This window comes from Arvicola amphibius, chromosome 1 (assembly GCF_903992535.2).
Source record: "Arvicola amphibius chromosome 1, mArvAmp1.2, whole genome shotgun sequence".
In the NCBI taxonomy this organism is placed as follows: Eukaryota; Metazoa; Chordata; class Mammalia; order Rodentia; family Cricetidae; genus Arvicola; species Arvicola amphibius.
The window spans coordinates 9,531,412-9,557,099 of NC_052047.1; the positions used below are offsets into that span (position 1 = coordinate 9,531,412).

At 40.4% G+C, this 25,688-nt stretch overlaps 1 protein-coding gene across 2 annotated transcripts in view; it reads right to left on the reverse strand.

Moving 5' to 3' along the window:
- Cfap299 (cilia and flagella associated protein 299) overlaps positions 1–25,688 on the reverse strand; it is a 489,548-nt gene that overhangs the window by 64,816 nt on the left and 399,044 nt on the right. For both annotated transcript variants that reach the window (XM_038340915.1, XM_038340182.1), the window contains one exon: positions 6,967–7,109. In XM_038340915.1, coding sequence (XP_038196843.1) covers positions 6,967–7,109 — 143 coding nt within the window. The remainder of the gene's footprint in view (positions 1–6,966; positions 7,110–25,688) is intronic.

A 25,688-nucleotide genomic window follows, 5' to 3' on the forward strand; every position in this document is an offset into this window, starting at 1 on the left:
GGCATAAGCTAGCCAGGCAGCCGGGAGCAGGGCGGTGGGAACATGGCCCACTGTTCATCACTACAGTAGAGCTAGCGATAAGGATGGCTTTAGAACAGTTACAGATGTAAACACCGAGGAACCTGATAGCTCCTCTGTGAGAGTCCAACAAGTGGATGGCTTGCTATGTGAACAGTCAATCCTTTGAAAATCGGGTGGAGCAATTTAGTACTAGGTGATGATTGGGATGAGGAAGAATAGGTCAGTGTGATGAGTATTGAGGTTGTAGGAGAATCTTCAGCTCTCAGATACTGTACATACTAAAATTTCATCTTTCAGAAACATAATACAATTAAGATACATTGTACAATACAAAGAAAAAAATGACCTGTAGCTAGACCTGGTCCAGACGACTAAGTTTACATGAGTTCTTAAGAGACAGAAATAAAAAATAATCCACTGAGAAAGTGGAGCAGGGGAATCATAATGGACATTTAAAAGGCAGAAATTCCAAGCAGCTAATAAAGATACCCAGTCTAACCAGCAAGCATGGTAATGAAAATGATAACCATAAGGACCAATCATTTGCAACTTACCATAGCAAAGACACTCAGGATTAGTGACTATCAGCTCCTAGTGTAGATAAAGGTGGGGCATGTCACTTATAAAGTACTTCTGTTTAGTACGTGTTGGTATAACCACTTTGAGAAGCAAAGTGGCATTGTCTGGATACATCTGTGAGGGTGTGTGTGTGTGTGTGTGCATGCATGTGTGTTTTTGTATGTACAAGTCACGAGGATGTGTTGAGGACAGAGGTTGATGTCAGGTGTCTTCCTTAAGTGCTTGTCACATAATTTTTGAGACAGGTTCTCTCAGTGAACCTGGGGATTGCTGATTGGCTAGACAAACTCCAGGAATCTGCTGCCTTTCCAGTACAGGACACAGTATAGGTGTATGGTGCTATGTCTGGCTCATATCTGGGGGTCTCAACTCTGTTTTCATGCTTACACTGTAGCACTGTACTGATGAGGCATCTCCCTAAGGCATATGCAACTTTTATTTATCTTCCTTTTAAAAAGTCTATAATACATGTAAGCTTGTTTACATGAAATTTTATCAACTAGGTTGATAGCAATATTCCTGCCAAAAGACAAATTATAAAAAAACAAAACAACCCCCCCACCAACACATACACACACACACACACACCTCAACCCGAAAACAGGCATGAGAAGCCCTTTTTTGAGCTGTGGGTCCAAATTGTTCAAAAGACTCCAAGAACATTATTACTCCCAAAATGTATTGCTCTTGGTTGCCCCCAGAAGTGGAAGTTATGTCCCTATTGCTGAAGACAACATGTACTTAATTTCAGACATAGGGTCCACAGGGCCCAGAGCTGGAACTGACTCAAATACCTCCCTCTGAGGACAAGCTTTCATGTATATTTTAAAAGAAGGAGAAAACCCACAACCCTACCCAGCTATGATGCCGATGCACCAACATCAACGACCAGCATGATAACCCTAAGGGCACAGTAGGTGCTTGTATACCTTGGTGGAAACTGATAGCTCTCTAATAAGTATAGTGGCATTTCACTTGTATATTATAAAACTTGCCTGAGGATCAGAGAGTAAAACATCCCCACTGGTTAGCCTTACAGACCAGGCAGTGGTAACACACACCTTTAATCCCAGTAGCCACACTAGCTTGTCATAGAAACCAGGGAGTAGTGGTTCATGCCCTTAATCCCAGAGCTAGAGATGATTATAAAATAGGAGGAGACAGCTCTCACACACTATCATATCATTCTGAGATTCTGGAAGGCAGGATCACTGCTTTCAGACTGTGGTAGAGATAAGAGCCAGAGAATGGCTATTTTGCTTTTCTGACCTTCAGGCTGAACCCAAATTTCTCCCTCTGAGTTTTTATTATTCATGCTTCTTTTGGCACCCAACTTTTGGGGCACCAATTTATGTAAAAGCCATTTGCCTGAGGCTTTTTCAGGCACTGGCACAGGCCAGAGGTGGACACAAATGTAGCCATCTGGGTTTGGGAGAAAAACTAGAGCTCCCAATTCCCATCTGCCCAATGTTCAGCATCTACATTTCCATAAAACCCGAGAGAGCTTGGGAAGGGAATCTAGACAGAAAAGAACAGAGTCAAGCATGGCTTCTTGGTAGCAGCATTGTCTCCGGTGGGGCTCTGTTTGCTTGAGGCAAGCAGAAATGGGGCTCCTTTAAGAGAGGCTTCCTGACTCAGCATTAGTGACAAAATCCTTGCAGCTCTTTAAAAAGGCTCTGCCACCAAACACTTAAATTGTGTTTCTGAGCAGCGGGCAGCATGCTTCTTGGTGGTTCCATCGTCTTTGAAAATGAGTTGTGGCAATACACAAGGCTCCTGCCAGTACCTCTACCATGAAGCTAGACTCCCAGAAAACTAAGGGATGGGGTCGTAGTTTGGAGAAGAGGTTTTGCTTTTGCTTTTGTTTCCACAGGAAATAAGAGACTATTGATTCATTCTGGGTTAAGAAAAAATAACGTTTGGTCAAGGAAACCCCCCCCCCAATCGAAAAATCTTCAACAGAAATGATTGGCCCAGATGAACCAATCTTCTAGCTCACCTCTGTAGCAATTTTCTCTGAGTTCTACATCCAGAACAGCCTCAAGACTGCTGGCTGAGAATATCCAGCCTCAGAGAATACTCCAGCCAGGACTTGACCATAATCCTATATTTTCTTTAGGTCCCCATAAGATTATCAGCGCCACCAACAGGAAGTAGCCTAGAAAACTACACATTCTCCCCAAAATTGGATTAGGATGTTTGTCTGTTTAGTATATTGGTTACAAGTTATAATTGGTAGTGGTCAGGAAAAAAAGCTAAGCAGAGGCATTTTCAATATATATAGGTTGGATTAATCCATCAGAATTTATAATCAAATGTTTTTTAGCAGCCGTTGCTCCTTCCTCAGCAGTTAAACAATTTAAAGACAACACAATAACATACAGTACCCAGACTCTCTGTGTATTTTCTGTTTCTATGTGGCTTTTTTTACTACTATATTTCTTTTACTTTTATTTTTAATTTTTGTTTTTTGTTTTGTTTTGTTTTGTTTTGTTTTTGAGACAGCGTTTCTCTGTGTATCTTTGGCTGTCCTGGATCTCACTCTGTGGACCAGGCTAGCCTTAAACTCACAGAGATTCACCTATCTCTGTCTCCCAAGTACTTGGATTAAAGGCATATGCCACCACACCTGGCTACCCTATATCCTTTTAAAAAGGACTTTCTCTATCCTTTTTCTTTTTTCTTCCAAGCCTACATATATTTTTAAACACACTGTAAACTGTTTAGAGGCTTGTTTTGCTTTTCTTTATGAATCAGTCTTTGCTGTATATCTCTATCTTTTTTTTTAACCACATGAGTCTTTAATCTGCTAAAATAATTGGCTAGGATTAAAGTCTCAGTCTTGGTGGCTGGCTCCACCTCTTTCCTGATGGAGGATTCTCATTGGCTAATAAACAAACTGCCTTGGCCAGTGGGTGGAGTAGACAGAACAGGAAGAAGGAAGTGAGGTAGATGGCTCTCTGGGATAGACTGCAGTGCCTCTCCTCAGGGAGATAGATGCGTTGGAGCCAGTCACCAGGTCAGACATGCTGAATCTTTCCCGGTAAGACACCACTCGTGGTGTTACAAAGATTATTAGATATGGGTTAGTCAAGATGTGAGAAAGAGGCTGAAACGAATGTGCCAGGCAGTGTTTAAAAGAATACAGTTTGTGTGTTGTTATTTCAGGGCATAAGCTAGACGGTGGCCGAGAGCAGGGAGGCGGGAAGCCGGCCCACAGCCCCTCATTACACTTTCTTTACCTTTTTTTATGACAATGAGACATGTGTGCTCCTGGAAGCACCAATCTACTTCAGAGAAAATCATGGGTATCAAAGAAACTCCACATAGATTTTAATTTCTTTGTGGCAAACGTAAGGCACTGGGCAAGCCCCTTCCTTGACTGCTGATGTCATGATGTCCTAATTAAATAAGCAGGACACAAAATATCCTGCTTCCCAGAAAAGTCTGTCAGATATGCTAGACCTGTAGGCCGAAGATAGATGTCCCATCGCTGTAGAGGAACTTTGGGTGACTGTCCAGGCAGCCAGCTGTTTCTGTCATTTCTCACATTATTTGGAAGTTGCATGCTTGCACTTCCTGCTTACTCAGTTAACATTAATTCCTTCTTGGGTTTCTGAGGAAGTTGAAGCCTAGATAGTTATAGTTTTCCTTGTTTACCAGATGCAGAAAGCAAGTTATGATAGAAAGTAAATTAGGTACAAGACTTAGGATTCACCAAGATAGGATCTATATGGAGTATTTTCTCTGAGTTTGTCAAATGCAAATGGACTAGACATTGCTGATGTATTTATTGCCTGTATGTAGTCATTGTACTTATATAGTTTTCCTAGATTAGTTATAGCTTTTCTATTTTAGACAAAGGGGGGAAATTTAGTGGTGTTTCACTTGTATTTCAGTAAATAAAACTATCCTCAAGATCAGAGAGTAAAACAGCCCCACTGGTCAGCCTTAGAGACCAGGCAGTGGTAGTACACACCTTTAATCCCAGTAGCCACACTAGTTGCCATAGAAACTGGGTAGTACATACTCTTAATCCTAGTGGTACACGCCTTTAATCCCAGCCCTAGAGAGGACTATAAAATGGGAGGAAACAGCTCTCAGACACAGTCTCATTTTGAGATTTCTGGATTCAGGATCACCATTTTTGGATTGAGGTCAAGGTAAGAGCCAGTGGCTGGCTATTTTGTTTATCTGACCTTCAGGTTGAACTCCAATTTTTCTCTCTGAAATTGTATTACTAGTGCTTCAAATAAAATCTAAGACCTGTTCAATTAGAGGGAAACCTTACCTGGTACTGGAAACCCAGACAATTATCCAGGGCAAGGAAACACACAAATCTTGGAGAAGAATCTACAACTACTACTTTACTAAACAAAGATAATTCCTAATGACATTCTAAATATTTATCCCTTTATCCACAGGTAAGTGTAGACTTAACCCCTCATCAAGGAAGCTTCTATTTTCAACAGACAGTGATAACTATAGAAAATCACAACCAATCAAAATGCAGCCTAGTGGAGCCCAGTCCCAATGTATACAACTATAAAACAACTCCCAAGCCTGAGTCTCATGGAACACTGGGAAAGAAGAGGTAGAAAGATTGTAAGACCCAGAAGATCTGGAAATTTGTTCTAATACTGTGTCTCCTATGAATGTCAGAAACTACAAACATAAAGTCTCACCCACAAGACTGCCTAAACACTATCTTAACAAGAACAACACCAAAAGACATGCCAAATTGATGAGGAAAAGCCCATGAGACTTCAACCCTAGACAAAGAACTACAAGCAATGAAGGAATACTGAAATGGAAGGAATAGCCTTCCCCAGGAAAGGGCACACCAATTGGTTATCCAATACCAAATAGTCAGCCCTGAGCACATACAAAGAAGTAAATTATTCAGACTGAGCAGGTTATATTTAGCAATATATATGTATGCATATATGTACATAATATGTACATGAAATACGTGTGTACCAACATCTAGGATAATTAGATCAGTACAACCTAAAACTACTGATCAACTCTATAAGATATAAATTGGGCAAGAGGTAATATAGAACATCTCACATCAAATATCTTGGCAGAAAAATACTGCAACTGTCATCATTAAAGTGACTGTATAAACAGGACAGTATGTAAAGTAAAGCCAAGTGAGAGGGATCAGTGAGACAGAGGAAGTGAGAGGATGGGTCCGTAACAACTCAGTAGCACTGAGTGGCTGCCACAAAGGGGGTGCTAGACAGAGAGAAGCGAAACCCTTTTCTTGGTTATCCTGACTATACAAACCATCTGTAATCATAGGTACTAGTCAGGCTTTAGGTTTTATAAATGGAATATTCAGTTAAGTATGGCACGGTCGTGGTGTTGCCACTGCTATTGCAGATCCAGAGAGCAGTGTCCTTGTTTTTCTTGTATAATGGACAAATCTGTTTAGGTGACAGGCACTAGGGTGTCATTGGTTATAAGGGTGTTAGCAGAGAAGAGGTCTGAGATAAACTTAGGATATTTTTACTTTCATTTTGCATATTTTATTGATTAAACTTTCTCTCATCTGTTATATAACTTTGGAGTTTTCATATTAGTGGGGTGGCATGTGATATGTTAGTCCATGCATGCATGTATAATGTGTAAATTGGGTTAGCTTTAACTATCTTCTTGGGCATTTATCCTTACTCTAGGATGAGAACTACTAAAGTGTTTTCTTCTAGTGTTCTGGAAGATGCATCATGCTATTTCATCTATATTTATCATACTGCAGTATTGTATATAAGACGTTTTACATTTATCTAACCATAGCTTAGTGCCTATGGATCAGCTTTTGCTCAGATCTCCCTGCCTCTCCAGAGCCTATACTTTGTTCTCAACCAGCACGAGATGAACTTGTTTAGATACCATATGAGTAATACCATGAAAGGATTTCGTATTTTTTATGACTGAATCGTATTCCACTGTGCTTCTACACAACTTTTTTCTAAATCCATTCATCTATTGAGGGATGCTTACGTTGTGTTCACCACTTGGCTATTATTGTTAATAGTGCTATGGCAAACTTAGGTTTATAGATGTCTCTTTATATGGATTCCATTACCTTTGGATAAACACTCAGTGGAAAGCTTGATGGGTCATGTGGTAGCTCTAGTTTTAGCTGTGTGAGGGCTCCCTCTCCACAGTCTCCTCAGGATTCCCACCAGAACCATCTTTACTAGAGTGAGATGCTATGGTGGTTCTCCCTGTGGTTCCGGTTTGCAGTCCCCACATGCTTCAGACCCTGGCACTTTTCCACAGTGAGGTTCATCAGCAAGAAATACACAATAATTCTATATCTTTGTCCCTGAGGTTTAAGAATTGTGAACAATTTACCTCAAATCTGTGGGCCTTGGAAGAAGTCTTCTTTTTCCAGTAAAGTAAAGTTCAAAATCTTCAGTTTTTAGTCTGTGGGCATAGTCGATATATCCTGACACTTCTTGCCCATGAGAATTTTTGTCACGAATGAAGATCACAGTCTGGTAACAACACAGAACGGAAAAGGAACATGAATGATGTCACTTGAGTACTTCCACTTAACAGAACAGAAGCTACGGTTGGGAAGCGCTGCACATGCCAAGGTCAGGTTTCAAGGGTTGTATGTTTCACCCTTGTGATTCTGTCAGGTAAGACACTGTTATGTCTCCCCCACAGGAAGTGAAGAAGCCAGAAGTCTCACAGGCAGATGACATATTCATAGCAACTTTACAGCACATTATAAATGAATCAGACCAGCATTCCTAAGAAAACCTTCTTTGAAGCATCAAAAATATATTGATTTATTTACTTTCATCTCGGTCTCGTTATCTTCTCTATGGGCATCTGTTTATGAGAACACTGAGATATAGGGAGGGAGAGGCAGAGTTTCTCAGGTCTCCTGGATATCAGCTGCAGGCTTATATTCCTAACTGCCACTTCTTTCTCCAGATGAACCTCTCCATAGCTGATATCACAGATCTGTACATACGTTCCCCGTAACATGGCAATCAAAAATTTATTTCACAAAATTGTGCATATGAAATGTATAGAATGAGTTGCATTATTTAGCACAATTGTCATCCATGTTAATATCTTTGCAAATGTGACTGACCTCTTTCTACAGGCTCATAGTTCCTAAGGGTAAGAGAAAGGAGCAAATAACAGGAGTGTTAGAGTTCAGACCCTCAGAACTCACGTTTTGGTGATGAGAGACAGATAGACCACAGACAATGAAAGCTGAAGATCAGGAAGAGCCAGTGAAGGAAAAACACAGCAGAGCTAAAGATGAGTGGCAATACAATGAAGTGCAGTGAAGGCTAATTTAATTAATTAATTTAATGAGAAAGGCTGAAGACGCAGACTTTAAATGAAGGACTTGAATAACAGGAGCAAGCAGAGAGAATCTGCGGTACAAAGTCCTAAAGCATAAACAGGCCAGTGGAAATGGCTGGATTGTAACTTCCACCCTGCAGATCCATAGGCATCCTGCTCAAGTTTTAAGGCAAAGCTGATATAAAAATAAGGAAATATTATTTTTTAACTGGAAACCTATGCATTTGTTTTTAAAGTGAGATTAAGTAGAAGAATTCTGTGGCAAAGCTCACTATTTGGATAAGCCCAGGAGACCGCCTTTTCCTCTTCAGCCATTGCTGGGTTGTCATTTGTCGGGTCTTTGTGGCAGTAAACTAAGATAGTTGGCTTAGATCTCCGTGCTTCCAGAAAGAATAAAGCTAGAAACTGGAGGGATTTTCCCCATAGCATCTAAGAAAAGATGTTGCTAACAATACCCCAGCTGCAGAACGACGGAACAGAGCAGGGGGTTCCATGACTTATTCTGCTGAGAGGGTACCCTGCCTGACTATTCTGGTTGTCAGGTTGCTGGGCGCTAAAAACACTGCCCAGGAGGATTCAAAAGCAGGGTCTTGCTGCAAAAAGAGAGGAAGTATCCGACAAGTTAACCTCACACCCATTGGTAAGTCGGGAGGAGCCTGCACTCACTGCTATTCCTGTGTGCAACCTGACACTTTTTTGACACACTACTCCTTCATGTCTTCCCACACAGCCTCCTGGTAAGTTAGTATAGATGTCTTTACGATCGAACGGACATCAGTCCAGACTTCCTGAGACTCTTACGCTGCTCAATCGGTTGCTTGTTGTTCAGCTTCCACTTAGACAAGGCCATGAGCACAGCTGCTGGTATGGCATTCTGTTTCTAGATTCACCGGACCCGTCTTCGGGGTTAGCACACTTGTCTGTCTGTCTGTCTGACTCTCTCCCCGTGTGTGTGCCTGTGTGTTTTTCTCCCACTGAGAAATAGTCTGCCAGCGCAATGACAGACTAGATATATTACTCATTTTTTTTTGTGGTGAAGGCAAATAAAATTTCCAGGTGAAATCAAAAACATAACTTCTAAAATACACTGGCGAGAAAACGAGGTTGTGCTTAAAGGGCAAAGACCCAAAAAGGACAGCACAGCCTTGAAGCCCAGCTCTGTCCTGCAGGTACGGAGTCAGGACGGAACGCTCACTGCTCACGTTTAGCCTCGTGATAAATCTGAGAAACAATAAGGTTGAAAGAACGACAGCGACTCGCACTCAAGTACCACTGGCTCTCGTTGAGAGGCCAAAGCATGTGGGGCTTTGTACTCCATATGTTACATAGCCCTCTAAAAAGTGTGTAATGGGTGTGGGTGTAGGTCAAGGAGCTGGGAAGGAGACTACAGTAGGGGCTAGAGAAACCCCGAGGGAGGGAGAGGAGCAGCACAGGATGCCTGTGACAAGCCTTCAGAAGAGAGCCAGTGGGAAGGAAAGTGGTTAGCAGGAGCTGGGCAAGGACAGGGAGGGGAGAAGGGAAGCAGTGAAAAACAAGGACCAGGTGTATACAAATGTATTCCAACTCATTAATCTGCATGATAGTTCAAAGAAATAATAAAAATTATATAATGTCCAGGTAGCATTACTACCCTTGTTTTATCAGTGTGGGCACTAAGCACACTGTGATTCTGAGTAAGGGTCCCTGTAAGCACAGACAGAATACAACACCAACAGTTAGATGTGGGTTGACTTCCTGTGATGTCCGTGTTCTTATTGGGTGTACAATGCACAGAGAGATCAGATCTTAGATGCTGGCTCTACCATCTACTTGCAGTGCCATTCTGGTAGGTTATACTTTTTAAGAATTAGTTTCCTTTATAATAAAATGAGTTAGCACTTGTCTTGAAAGCTGCTGTTTAAATTAAACAAGGCTATTTTGCTAAGCACTCAGCAAAGCCTAGCCCACAGTAAGACTAAATCAATCCTACCTTAGAAAATCCTGCTGCTTTCCTAACTGTTTCTATTTCTATGGCCACTGTGTCAGGGTCTGTGTTAGCTTTGTCAGCATCTTAGATGGGAGGAGGGACTCGTCACACCAGACTCTCTTCCCTAGAGGTGCATAGTTGAGGTAACTGAGCATGCTTCATTTCTTCTATTAAATTTAACCCTTCTTGGAGGAAAACTGAAGACATTTTGATATTTAAATATAAACATGTCTTCAGCATTGCTATACATGTATAGAGCAGGCGCAGTTGAAGATGAAGCTGTGGATTCTCGCCATTGAATAGCTAGAATAGGACATGAGCGCTCCCTTAGGCTCATGATCTTCTTCTGCCCCAGGGTGGCACAGATCAGCAACCAACAGCTTTGCTGTTCCGAGCCTTGTGTGTTTTAAGAATTATTTGGTTCTCTCTGCTTACATTTTCTGCACTTTTATTCCTGTGGTATGTAGGGTGGAGTTTACATAACATCAAATTTTTTCTAAATTGTAAGTGCGTAGCTCAATTATTTTTCAGCAAATTCACAAAGTTGTGGACAACTGTCCAGGTTTGGGTGGTTTCCCTACACCAAGGAGATGCTCTGAGACAGCTCATTAATTAATATTGCCATCCAGTAAGTCTCAGGAAGTTGTGAATTCACTTGCTGTCTATCAGTTGCCTTTGCTGCATTTTTTAGAAATGGAATCATCAATAAACAAGTGTGTCTTTTTGAGACAGGAATTCTTTGTGTAACATTTCTTACTGTTCTGGAACTCACTTTGTAAACAGAGATCCTGCCTCTGCCTTGAGAGTGCTGGGAATAAAGGTGTGAGCCACCAACGCCCGGCTTTCTAATACCATTTTTAAAAATCACAGTTAATTTCCCCAAAGATGTGTAAAAGCTATAATTTATATAGTCAAGCGCTATATTAAGTGATGGTACATTAAAAAAGAATTTCAAAATGCACATTTTCATTAGAATTCTTAATGTTCTCTAGAAACAGTAGAGGTAGAATCAAAGCACATGATGGTTGAACGACACATTTGAGGCTGCATATACTGACCTGCATTTACCAACCACCTAGGCAGAAAAAAAATGGGTTTTAATTAACCACTATATAAAGTAGGAAATATGTATGTCTTCATGTATCTCCACTGTAACAAGCAATTGAGAAATATCCGTGTATGTTCATTCCTGATATAGAAGTGGGGTTTGAGACACAGACTTAGGAATGTGGCGTCTGAGATCTCAGTGATAGTCTGTAACCTCAAAAGCAAACAGGTGTTAAAATGAAAAGACTCCCAGGGTGAATACTTAGGTCCTCCTGGCTTTTCGTATATTGGAAAAAAGATGAATTAAAGTCAAATTTAGTCTGCTAATGTATCATTTAGGTCTTTGGCTGCTTGTCTTCTCCCAGAAGTGAATTAAAATACAATCTCATAAATGTGTTCTAAGCCAGGGACATGTGTTGCCTAGTTTCTCCTGCCAAGTACTAATGAGGAGATATGAACCTGACACAGTGAGATGGGACCATGAGGCCAGGGGGCTGAAGTCCCAGAAACGGAGTGGAGCACGAGAGCGCGCTTAGCAGCTCGCTGTGGTGCTGTCGCGCAAGCCGGCCTCCAGAGCTGAGCGTCTGTGCTGCCCCTTGGAGACCGTCGCTGCCTCCCACAGAAGAACAGAGGAATGTTCGACTGGAGGTTTACAACTGGGAAATGTGCTAAGAGATCATTAATTGAAGGATTCTTTTTTTAATTCAAAAGAGAAACAATTTTTGCGGACGCAGTCATAGTTCTTTGGGGATCAGCACTGCTTTCAGACATTTCAAAAGGACTGAAAAAATAAATTTCTTCAAAACAGATTACTGTATGAAATTTCTATGTTGATAATTGATTTTTAATTCTATGTTCTTTGACCTGGATGGAGTCTCATTTTCCACACACATCTTGGGGCTGTTGGAAACAGCTCTTTGTCTTACTCCTAGAAATCAGACTCAGAAGGACCACACTGTCTTCTACATCCAGTTGGCTAAAGTCGCTTACAGTCTAGTCCAGATTTTGGAGGCAGGGAGAGTGACTTCATCCTCTTTTGGCAACGATGCTGTTGAGTGGTACTCCAAAGGGGAGAGGCTGGAGAACTGTGGCCATTTTTGCAAGGTGACATACTAAGAGTGTCACATAGAGTACACTTGTTTGTTCTCAGTAATTGAAGATTTGCTTTCTGAGGGAAATCACTGATGTTAGTTTTTGCTTCTGGCTTGTAAGGGATATTCAAAGTGTCTTAGATAAGTTCTTATGCTTATATATTTTGCATGACCTACGATGAAAGTAATCCTTTAAGATCATTGGCCCTTGCCATTAGAATTCAAAATTGTCTGGAGATTTGATTGAAAGAAAATGACATGCAAAAATACATAATGATGTTTTAAACTTGTATTAACTCCAAGTGTTATAAAGAAAATAATGAGATGGTCAAATTTATATATAAACTGAGATTTACTTTTCAAATCCAAATTATAAAGCTTTTTCAATGGAGCTTACAGTGTGTCGATCCAACTCAAGATATCTATGCAAAACTAAATTTTATTTCCACAAGTAAAAAGCATTAGCTATTGTGCTTCATGCCCACTATGCTCTTCACTAAGACTAAGATTTCTCCAAAGAGTTTAATAAAAAGACTTATCTAAAGCAATGTTTCAAAAGCTAAACAGATGCTATTGCAAAGGAAAAGTTACTCTAGAATGAATATTGAAATTCCAAACTCAACACCTATGAAATATTTTTGATAACCTAAAGTATTGCTTTAAGAATAAATATTTACAGGGATGGGAGACAGTTTGATGAGTAAAATTCTTCTTGTACCAGGGTGAGGACAAAAGTTCGAATCCTCAATGCCCACATAAATCCCAGGCAAGTGATTCCTGCATAATCCTAGTGCTCTGGAGGCAGAGGCAGAGGCAGAGGCAGGGGCAGTTTCCTTGGGCAAGTTGGCTAGTCAAGATTGGCCAAATCGGTGAACTCTGTTGTGTTCAAATAAGAGATGCACTTCAATATATAAAGTAAAGAGTAATTGAGAAAAACATCCAATATCAACACACACACACACACACACGCACGCACACCTGCATGCACACACATGCCCCCAAACAAATGCAATTGATATGCACATTTGCATGTACACCATACATACAACAGAAACATAAGAAATAAATGGCTATAGATAAAAAGAGAATTATGGAAAGAATGAAAGAATGAGTAAATAGTAGATCTCACCTCATTGCAAAGAGTGAAGTTAGAGTATAAAATCAAATTTCTTTGGTACCAGGATTGGTAGGTGAATGAAATGTACACACATGGGTATAGGTAAAGTGCTTCTCAATGGAGCAACTTTTCTGCCTTCTATGAATACATACTGTAGGGTAAAAAGGCCAACCAAAGAAACCAACTCATCCCTGAGTGCAAAATCTAGTGCTCTGACCTGAACCAAAAGCCAGTAAAAGAAACACACCCTGAATCTGAAACCTGAGGCAGTGAAAGAAACACTTTAGCCCCATACCCAGAACCTAAGAAACATACCCTGACTCTGAAACCAGAGCTAAAGAAAACGTTTAGCCTTGGAACCAGAGCCAGCAAAAGAAATATGCCCTGGCCCCCAAACTAGAACCAAAGTGCTAAAAAGTGCCAGTGAAGGAAATACTGAAACCAGAGCCAACTCTGTTCCTGAGCTGCAAAACCAACCAATCCCTGAGCAGGAAAACTAACCAGTCCCTGAGCAGAAAATTTTCTCCCTGGAAAAATTCTACCCCTGAGAAGCCCTCTATAAGCCCCCTGCCTGATCAATTGTTAGCTGCCCTTTCCCACTCTGGCAGAGATAGCCACTCTCCTGGACTTCTCTTTCCCAAATCTCTCTCTCTCTCTCTCTCTCTCTCTCTCTCTCTCTCTCTCTCTCTCTCTCTCTCTCTCTCTCTCTCTCTCTCTCTCTCTCTCTCTCTCTCTCTCTCTCTCTCTCTCTCTCTCTCTCTCTCTCTCCCTCGTTTTTGAGACAGGGTTTCTCTGTAGTTTTGGAGCTGTCTGTCCTTGAACTCACAGAGGTTCATATGCCTCTACCTCCTGAGTACAGGAATTAAAGGTCACCACCACGCAGCTCTTTCTTAAAAGTTTTGGGCGAAGAGCTTCCTTAACAGACATGGAGAAGAACCTTTACTGAAACATTCCTTTAGGGGAGCTGAGCAGGAAAAACGTAACAACTTTTCACCTGAGCCAGAGAGATTACTACATTTCTGCAGGGGCTTCCCCTTCAGCAGAATGAAGGAGAAGTAACATGCTGGGCCAGAGCTGAGCAGAGCAGGATAAACAGATAACTCTGCTAGGACATTCTCTTAGGGGAACTGAGCAGAGCTCAGTTGTAATGGCTCTCTCTAGGAGAGGGGCAGTATTGTTACATCCTTTAGGGAGACCATCCCCCTCTGTACCCCAGCTCCAGGTATAGCCTGTCTTCCCGACAAGTCATGATACCTTTTCCTTCAGAGCTGTCCTTTCGTAGTTTCAGATATGGCCTGACTTCTCAACAAGTCAGTTGGCCTATTGCAGCCCCAGCCTTCAGAACTGTCCCTTTGTAGCTCCAGAGCTATAACACTTGCTTACGTTTACTTTTCTTGGTCTGGACTCTCAGAAACACCTCACTGTCCTCTTCCAAAATCTACCTGTTTATCCACAGCTAGTTCTGTGCTCTTCTTTATACACTAGTATCAAAACTGAAATATATAGGCTTCTTATATATGTTTGTCTCTGCTTTTTACTACTTGGACATATTTCTTGACTCTTTTCTCTTGAATTGTAGTGTTTTCTTCTTCTATGATGTCTTTTATGTAAGATTCTGTAATAGCTACTGTTTCGAAGAGAAACAATAAATTATAGTCTAAGGTATCTTTTCCTCTTTACAGCAAAATTTGTATTTCTTTAGCCATAAAAACCAATCTGTTTTGACCATTCTGCTAAAACACTTCTAAAAGCATGCTTTTTTCCTTTAAAAATCATGACAGTCAAGTCTCAATTTCCATTTGACTCAAATGCCAATGCATTTGGTACAACTGTTAGCCCAGGCTCTCTCAGGCTCTTCACATGCTTTGGTGTCCTCTTAGGTCCGCATGATCATGTTATGCTTCATTGACTTCTTTATTGCCTTCTCTTGTTCTTACTCATCTGTAGTGTAGGAGTCCCCAAGGCTTGAGTCTCTCCTTTTCCGTGTCTCTCTTCATCCATTGACTGCTCTTAGCCAGATTTATGGCTTTAAGGACCAGCTCTTACTCGTCCATGTTCTTTCCCCTCTTGAAGTCGGCACACATGACTCATACCACCACCCTCTGCAAGACTCTGCCTCATGCTTCACCACCTCAATCAAACCTTTTTTCTCTAAAAAGCAGATGCCACTATACCTAATTGTTCAAGTCCAGAGCCAGGTGCTTTGATTTATTACTTCCCATCACACCCCAAGCCCATCCTAATCTGTTGACAAGTTCTGCCTCTACCTCATGTGCTGGGCTTGCATAAATTTCTACTCCATCATCTCCAGCCCTCTCTCTATTCTAGCTTGTCACATTGGAGAAATAATCTCTACTCTTGTTTTTTTTTAAATAATTTTTTGCTTGTTTTTTTTTTTTTTTTTTTTTTTTTTTTTTTTTTTTTTTGAAGATAGAGTTTCCTTATAGTCCAGTCTAGCCTAGAACCCATTACGCAGTCCAGGTTTCCCTTGAATTCATGATCCAGTCCTGAGCCGCTGAGTGCTAGAAATTCAGGCAAGCACAACTAAGCCTGATTTGGTGTGCCCTTTTGTGTGGTACTTTCTCAGACAAAAATAGTCTTTTTTTGGAAAGTTTTTTTCAAATTTGATCTATCACCTCATTCTAACTAAAATAACAAACATATTCTAGGCTCTGTCACGTTGCCATATGTTGATTTCCATTACAGTTCCATCTATCTGGTGTTTACTTCCTTAGCTTTAACATGTTTCTTTCTCCCTCCTTGGAGTATAAGGCCCATAAAATTGAGAATTTTATTTTACTATTTATTCTCAATATACTGAATAGTGTTTGGTGTGTGCCAGATTCCCAGTGATTATCTGGTAAATGAACGGGTTTCTGGGAGATCCTAGCATGCAAATACCTCAAAATGTGGAGTCTCCAATTTGCTCCACGTTGCTGAAGTTTTGGTACAAGAACAGAAAGAAAGCATTACACTGATTGCACCATCAGCACCTTTTCAACCGAGTGAAAGTGAATGACAAAAAGAGGAATTTTGTCTTTTTTATGTTTAGTTTTGTTTTTGCTAAATCTTGAGAAATTTACTTCCTAAAGCAATAGAGAACTGGGCTCTAATTTGAGGAGACTGGCATCGGGGGAACTTCTAAGAGCTTATGATGCTTCCTTTGCTTTGGTCAGTTGAGGAACAGAACCAAGGAGCACTTATCATGAAGGCAGTTTTAATGTTCAAACTGCTCTCCATATCCTCCACCCTCGCTTCCCCCCTTTTTCTCCCCTTTCTTCATCTTACCAAATGGTTTCCTGTCTTTACCATGCTTTAGGACCATCATGTAAAACACATTGCCATGGCCTTCCCAGGGCTCCTGACTCAGCTGATACGGTTGGTTGGTGACTCAAAGTTCGCACTTCTAGGAAGTTGGGGCGGAACTTTTCACATTGGTTTTTATGTGTAATTCATGATATTATTTATATTATTCAATATTTATAATGCTTGGCTACAATAAATATGTGGCTAACTCTAAACATATATGAAAGTGACTTAAATTTCTCACTCCATTGCATTCTGCTTGAGTTTAATAAATTGACATGAAATTGTCAACTTAGCAACAACACGATTCATAGCCTATGATTTTGTGAGTCAGAAACCTGGCATGGGTCTTACTACATTAAAATCAAAGTGTTATGGCCAAATTCCTGTCTACAGGCTCCTGGAGGAAACCATGTTCTTTGCCTTGTCTAGTGTCCAGAGGTTGCCCACAGGCCTTGGCTTGTGGCCATTCCCTTTACATTCAGAGCCAGCAGCAGAACATCTGCCTGCCCCCCTCTACTGATATCAACTGGGAAACCTCTTCCTCTTCCAAGGACTCTGGCAGTTACACTGAGCCGACTCAGGTGCTCCAGCATAAACTTTAGATTTCAAGGCTCTCAACCTGATGCATACCTTCGGAATCCCTATTTATGAAGAAGATGGGAATCACACGTGCAGGAGGTCAGTGCATGGGCACCCATGAGAATTCTTACCCCCCCCCCCCGCATTGCTTGCAGGAAACAATGATAAACACGTCAAAAAGGTAGCAGGGAACAAAGTCAACATACAGAATTAATAACTTCCGTACGTGCTAGTGACAAACATGCTGAGAAAAATTGAGAAATAACCCCATTCACAACACTATCTAACAATGCGGAAAAAATACCTAACCAGAGAGGCGAAAGGCTTATGCAAGGAAAAGTTTGAAATGCTGAAGATAGCAATCAGAAAACATACTAGATGGAAAGACCACCTATAATCATAGATTAGCATAATTAATATTGTAAATTGTTGTAGTACAACAAGTGGTATAGAGATATAACATAAGCCCCCAATGCAAGTACATTCTTCATGGAAACAGAAAATAAATCTCAAAATTCACATGGAGGCATGACTAGTTAGCACAATCCTGAGCCAAAATGGTAATGCTGGAAGTGTCACAACACTTCAGGTTGTATTACATAGCCATAGAACTCAAGACAGTTTGGTACTGGCAAAAAGAAAAGTGTAGACGAATGGACTAGCAGCCATAATCGAGGAATAAACATGATTAGTTAGAGCTACCTGATTTGATCAAAGATGTAAAAATATTACACTGGAAGAAAGGCAATCTCTTCCACAACCGTTGCTTGGAAAACTAGAAACTCACATAGGACAGAATGAAATGAGATCTCTATTGGTCATAATATTCAAAAGTCAATTAAAATATTCAACGGATCAAGGACCTTAATGTAAGAGCTAAAAATCTGAAACATTTGGGGTCTTTTAGAGGAAATCATTTCTACATATAGTGAGAGGCAGAGTTTCTGAATAATAGTTCAAGATCAATAGATAAGTATTGATCAAAGTGACCAAACAAAATTGAAAAATTCCAGCTATGCATCTGACATGGGATTAAAAGTTATAATAGATAAAGAGCTTAGAAATAAATGAATACCAAAACTTAGAAGCAATCCAGTCAATAAATGGACTAGCAAAATGAACATACATTTTCTAAAAAGCACATATGAATGTCCAGTAAACATTTGAAAAACCAGAATTAGCTATCAGTGGGATTAAAATTAAATTGAGTGTCCATCTCATCACAATAAGAATACTTAAGAAGGTATTTAAGACAAAAGTAGTATGTGCTGGAAAGGATGCAGGAAAATGGACAGCCTGCATCCACTGATGGAGGGAGTATAAACTATTTTAGCATCCCTGGAAATCAATATGGGGTTTCCTCCATTTTGGCTAATAAATTTAAAGTAGAAATATCATATTGGTCCAGGATGTCACTTCTGCATACATTCCCGTAGGATTCTAAGTGAGTTCACTACAAAGACACACACACACACACACACACACACACACACACACACACACACACACACACACACATCTGTGTTTATTGCTGCACTGCTCACAATAGACGAGTGATGGTATAACCTAAGTGTTCACAGTGACGGGCTCCCTAACAGGCCTGGCCATGGTAAAACTGACACCGACAGGCTTTGCCCCTTTCCCTTGCTAAAAATCTGTTAGATCACATTTCTAAAACTAGCACCATGGTCCATTCCCTTACTTGACCACTGATTCATTCCTGTCACAAAACACCAAGATCCAACAAACAAATTTCATTATTTGGCTAACGTGTCCAGTCAGGCTTTCCCAACCCACTCTAGCAGAGACTCCCACTTTTTCTCCTTCAAAAACCCACTCCTGCAGAACTGCTTGCTCTCTTGTTTGCCTGCTTGCTGCTGCTGCTTGCTGACTGCCTCAGCAGCACCCCGTCCTACCCCCACTTGCCCCTCTAGTGTAATAAATCTCCTTTGTGCTGAAAATTGGTGTCTGGGTGCATCCTGTCCGGCCTTCAAGGGGGCCGGCCTCCCTTACAAAGAGTTGGATGTGTAAAGAGCCATGCTGCATATGCCTCATGTAGGTTTATTCAACTGTAAAGAAGGTCGAAATTGTCATTTACAGGAAAAAGATTCCATTGAACATACTCAAGTTAAATAGAACAAGGCCAGACTCACAAAGACAAATATTGCAGGTTTCTCTAATGTATATATCCTAGATAGACATAAGATATAAATATAAGCTTATACATAAAATCATATATATGCACAGGTTACACATGTAGTACATATTTGTGTATGTATGACATGGAAGTATAAGTGAAACTGAGGAGCCAAGGGGACCGGCGGAAGTGGGAGGGGGGAGTCAAGGAATCCATAGGATGGATATGCTCAACACATAGAATAAACTTGAAATTCCCCTATGAAGTGTGTGTGTGTGTGTGTGTATATATATATATATGCCAATAGAAGGATGTAGAAAAAATCAGCCCATAAATTTTGATCCAATAATGGTGTTTCAAACGTCATCTTTATATTAATTTAACCAGCGGTACAACAATTTGGGATTTGTGTTTCGATAATTGTACAGAAAGCTTCTCTAAGTTTTTTATTAGTTGGCCTAGTGTTGACATTCTACATGGTAATAAACTGTGATGGGAACGTGAAATGCACCAGTGCGAATTTCTTAAGTATGATCAATGTAGTCAGTGAACTAGCCAGATTATCTAGAAATTAAAATATATGAACCTTTACATGCAGTGTATGTTTGTGTTTATATAGACATATTAAATTTATTCTTCTTTTCTTGCTCTCCACCTCTGTCCTTCCTCTATCTTGACTATCTTGTTCCCTCAAGTTCTCGATCCCTTCTCTTCTCCTCTTCCCCTTCTGCCCTCCCTTCCCCCCATCTTCATGCTCCCAATTTTGTCAGGAGATCTTGTTTGTTTACCCTTCCCAGGGGGATCTATATGTGTTTTCCTTAGGGTTCACCTTGTTACTTAGCTTCTCTAGGGTCATGGACTATAAGCTCATTATTCTTTGCTTTACAGTTAGTATTCATTTATGAGTGAGTACATACCAAGTTCATCTTTATGGGTCTGGGTTACCTTACACGGGATGCTTTTTTATAGGTCCATCTATCTGCATGCAAATTTTAAGATGTCATTGTTTTTTTTTTAACCACTGAGTAGTACTCCATTGTGTAAACATATGACATTTTCTTTATCCATTTTTTTGGTTGGGGGCATCTAGGTTATTTCCAGGTTCTGGCTGTTACAAATAATGCTGCTATGAACATAGTTGAACAAATTGAAGGAACTATATGGAGTTATCAAGAAACCTGGCCCTAGAGAATTTCCCAGGAATGACCCCAGCTAAGACCCTAAGCAATAGAAGAGGGGGTGCCTGAACTGATATTGCCCTGATGACTATCTTAAATGTCACCATAGAACCTTTATCCAGCAATGTTGTAAGGAGGAATGGGGCACCTTGTTCCCAAAATAACCACACAGAAATTGTATTAATTAAATTACTGCCTGACCCACTATATATAGCCTCTTCTGGGATAACTCTCATATCTTGATTTAACCCATTTCTATTAATCTGTATTCACTACAAGGTCATGGATTGCTGGGATGAGTATAACCAGTGTCTGTCTGGAGCATGGCATCTTGCCATTCTGCTCTTCTTCCCAGCATTCTGTTCTGTCTACTCCACCTATCTAAGTTCTGCCCTATCAAAAGGCAAAGGAAGTTTCTTTAATAACCAATGAAAGCAACACAAATACAGGACTCCTACACCACAGCAACTGATGGAAACAGTCAGAGACCTGCATCAGAGCACTGGAATAAGCTCCCAATGTCCAGTTGAAAAGTGGGAGGAATAAAAATATGAGCAAAGAGGTCAAGACCATAATGGGGACACCCACTGAAACAGTTTACCTGAGTTAATAGGGGCTCACCAGCTCCAGTTGGACAACGAAGTAACCAGCACAGGACCAAACTAGACTTTATGAATATGGGTGACAATTGTATGGCAGACGCAGACCGAGGGGTCATTGGAAGTGGCAGCAGGACTTATCCCTACTGTGTGTACTAGCTTTTTGGGAACCCATTCTCTTCAGATGGATACCTTGCTCAACCCTCAAGGGAGGGCCTTCACCTTCCTCAAGGAAATGTGACATACCCTCTCTGATGGGGGTGGAGTAGGAAGGTAGGTGGAGAGGATTGGAGAAGGAGAGGGAGTGGGAACTGGGATTGGTATGTAAAATGAAAAAAAGATAGCTTGTTTTGTTTATAAAAAATAAATAATAAATTTATTCTTCAGCTAGTGCTGCCAATACCTCATGGGGTATTGCTGTCTGAGGCCAGATTTTTACTTTGTTTACTAATCTGCTCCCAGTGTTTGCAAAGTACCTGACACATAGTAGGCATGCTCATTGAATAGAGTGGCTAAACAAATCAAGACAATTAAACATGTTAGAAATGTTCATTGATTACCTTCTTGCTTAAGGTCTTAGAGTTGGGAAACACATTGTATTGAGAAACATAGACTCTCTGATCAAAAGATGTGGAGATGTTGTCGCTCACTTCATAGATTGCTGCTTATCAAGCATGAAGTCCTGGGTTCAATCCCAGCATTACATAAACTGGGTATGGTGATACATGCCTGTAATATCAACACTCAGGAATGGAGGAAGGGTAATAATAAGTTCAAGTTTATCTTCAGCTATGTAGCAAGCTTGAGGGAAACCTGAGATAATGAGGAAAAGAAGGATGCTCTGGTGCTTGTCTTAGTTACTGTTCTTTGCTTTGAAGAGACACCATGACCAACCCACTTATATAAAAAAGCATTTAAGCATATAATTTCAGTTAGTCCATTGCCATCATAGTGGGGGATATGGCATCAGGCAAACAGGCACAGTATTGGAGAAGTAGCTGAGAGTTTTGCATCCTAATCATATGTACTAGGCAGAAAGAAAGACACTGGGCCTGGCATAGTCTTTTGAAACCCAAAGACCATTCCAGTGGTACACCACTTTCAACATGCCATACCTATTCCAACAAGACCATACCTCCTAATCCTTCCCAAACAGTGCCACTAACTGGTGACTAAGCCTTCAAATATATGAGCCTATGGGAGCCACTCCCATTTAAGCTACCTCATGCCCCATCTAGTAGTCAATAAGCAGACGGACAGGCAGGCTTTACCTGGGATGTAAAATACAGGGAATCTGGTGGATGGTTAAAGTGATTAGTTACAAAAGCATTGCTATGAGGTAGGAAATCGCTGACATTATTATTACTTAGTATTGAATGGATTCAGGGCAGGATGATTAGCACTGGAGTTAGTGTGTTGACACAGGGCCACTCATCCTGGCTGTTCAGAGCATGAAATAATCACACAGAAACTATATTACTCAAAACACTACTTGGCCAAAGACTATAGCATATTCCTATAAAGCTCTTACATATCAAATTGACTCATTTCTATTATTTTATATTTTACCACAAGGCTCGTGGCCTACCAGCAAGCTTTTGGCTGGCAGCTTGCATCCTTCTCCTCTTGTGACTGTATGGCATCTATCTATCCCCGGAGGAGGCTCCATGGTTTCTCCTGACTCTGGCCTTTTTCTCCCAGCATTTAGTTTAGTTTTCCTTGCCTAGCTCTATTCTGCACCGTGAAGTCCCAAAACAGCTTTATTCATTAACCAATAAAAGCAGAACATATACAGAAGGACCTCCCACAACATTAGCCTACTACAAAAGAAAGGGCTGAGGGTTTGGCCATTGCATTTGTCTTCTGTTTGACCAATACTTATAGAGAGCCCACAAGAAAGTCCCTGTTCCAGACATAGATGAAACAAGGCACATGCTCTTTGTAGACTTCTTTCCACTGGTAAAGAAGGAACCAAAGTACACAAACAGATGATCTCAGGGGATGACTATGTAGTAGGAAAAGACGATACTGAATAGAAAGAACCTAAACAAAAGCACAAAGGAGTCACGTCTCCCAGAGGAGGACATGCTTTTGTTGAAATCTGAATAATGTGACAGCTGTAAAAAGGTGTGGGGGAAGAGCATATTCCATAGTGCTAAGACAGTGGTCTGCCTAGGTGGCTCAGTGGGTAAAGGCAGTTGCCAAGCCTGGTGATCTGATACCTGGTACCCACATAAAGTTAGAGATAAAAATCCACTCCACAGAGTGGTCCTGATTTCCAAGCATAAGTCATGGGACACATACTCATCAAACATACATGCACACACACACACACACACACACACACAGAGAGAGAGAGAGAGAGAGAGAGAGAGAGAGAGAGAGACAGAGACAGAGACAGACAAAGAGAGAGAGAGAGAGAGAGAGAGAGAGAGAGAGAGAGAGAGAGCACTAATGTTTTAAAATTTAAACAGGGCCCAGATGGAAAATTGTCTAGCCTTTTCAAGCAATAAAAAGTTCAGTGAGGCTGGCTTATAGTGACAACAGAGTGGAGTGGAATTGTAATATCAAATTAAAGGGTTGTTAATAGTCTTCGTCCAGGGAAATTGATATGGCTACTCCAAAGATCAAGAGGTTCCTGTTGGGTATGACAAGTCCTTGCCAGTGAGAATACACACTCAATGCAAGCAGAATTGCCTCTAGGTGAGGGGCTTACTATCAAAGATGCACTGACTCCCTTGGCTGGTGATAGAAAGAAATGAGCACTGGCCAATATCTCAACTGCTGAGAACATTATGCATTTATACATTATTGTAAGCATATAGAAATGAGATACTATTCCTATCTACGCCTTCTAACATTCTAGAACGTGGTTAAATATTCATTATTTTTGGAGATACTAAAGTACCATGAATGACAATTTGGTCAGTGCAAAGAATCTGGACAGCCAGCTTCCCATTAACCAAATGTGAGCAGTGATAAACTGTTCTTAGTGAGACTTAGTCACCTTTTTTTTTAATATATAAGGGAACAGGACTTCTGGGACATTGAATGGTTTTTCTAAAATCATAATGGGCAAAACCTGTTGTCCTGAGGATATTCTAGTTTGATCTTTTCCAATAATTCTGGAATAGTTTGTGTGCTTAATAAAGATTAAATTAAAATAAGATCATCTTAATCCCCTCTTTCCTTTGCTTCTAAGTTTGAAGAATCTTTAGCCAACTCCAAAATCTTATGCATCATGCTAGTTAAAAAAAAAATCAAAACAAGCCCTGAGACTAAGCATCAGATAAAAAGAACCAACCTTTATCCTAGACTCTCTCTAATCCAAACCAGGCTGGCTGTGGCTTCAGGGCCATGACAAACATAACAATGTGATCTAAGGATGAAAAACAAAAACTTATCTTTGTTATCTGCCAGGCAAAAAACACTTTTGTTTTTAACTATGATAATTAAATCAAAATAACCCTGTAGTATTTATTGTGGAGGCCAAATACTTTTGTACTTCCATGCCAATTTAAAATACCAACCAATCCTAAGCCCATTCTGCCTTTGTAACTTGCTTATCCTATATACTCATTCTTGTCAAAATGATAAACAACTTTACAGAGGTAGCAACGATATTAATGGCACAATTCAACAGACCATGAAAATACCATCTAGCTCATTTTTTGATTATGACATACTAAATGCCAAATATATGAATTTTACTTAAAATAATTTGGTTTATTAACATTGACAAAGCAAAAAAAATCCATTGTGGAACATTTTTAATTTTGTAGAGTTAAGCTAGTAAATTTAATAAGTCTATACAATAAGGGTTTTCGTAAAAATATCTCATTTACAACTCACACCAGCCCCGTATGACACAAAGAATCTCCTTTGTACCAAGTTCTAGCGGCAGACCATTGTGTTCTGAGACACTCTGAACACTGTGGTGTCACTGGGTGAAGCAGAATTGTGGTGTCGAGGTGTAAAGCAGAGCTGGGGCTCACAGTGTGAAGCAGAGATGGAACTTTTGGTACTTGGGTGTCATAGGGAGAGGACTTAGAACAGAATTCCAGAAAGTAAATCATAAGCCATTTGTTCCTTCAGGGATTTTGTTAAAGTGTAGATGGAAACCACAAATAGCAGGTCAAGTTTACACAAGCATGCTATCTTTCCTTTTCTTATTTTAGTTGCAGTATTCTTCTGTGGGATCCGTAAGGAAGAAATTGCTGGTGTATATTTCACAGCGGAGAAAACACAGCAGTGGGCTGAGATGGTGTAGATGCTCATTAAGACATGACAGCCACAGATGGAGGCAAATCTGACCTCTCTAGCACCTGGAATTTTCTGTTACTTTATGTATGAAACATTAGAATCTCAGATCATCAAACTCAGGGAGTTTATCGACGGGGGTCTTCATATTATTTTTATGTGTAGGATGATATCATCTGGAAAATAAGAATGCTTTGACAACTTCTGTTCCTATTTGCATATCTTTCATTTCTTTTTCATGTCTTATTGCTATAACTAAGATTTAACACAGTCTTGATGGAGAGAGAGTCAACACAAATCCTTGTCTTAACCCTAATTTTAGTGAAATAATTGTGATACTTTCTCCAGGGAGTATAATGTTAGTTGCACGTTTGCCGTAAACTGTCTTTATTGTTTTGAACTATGTTCCCAGTGTCTTCAGCATTTTATCTTCAAGGTATGTGGAACCCTGTCAAGGGCCTTTT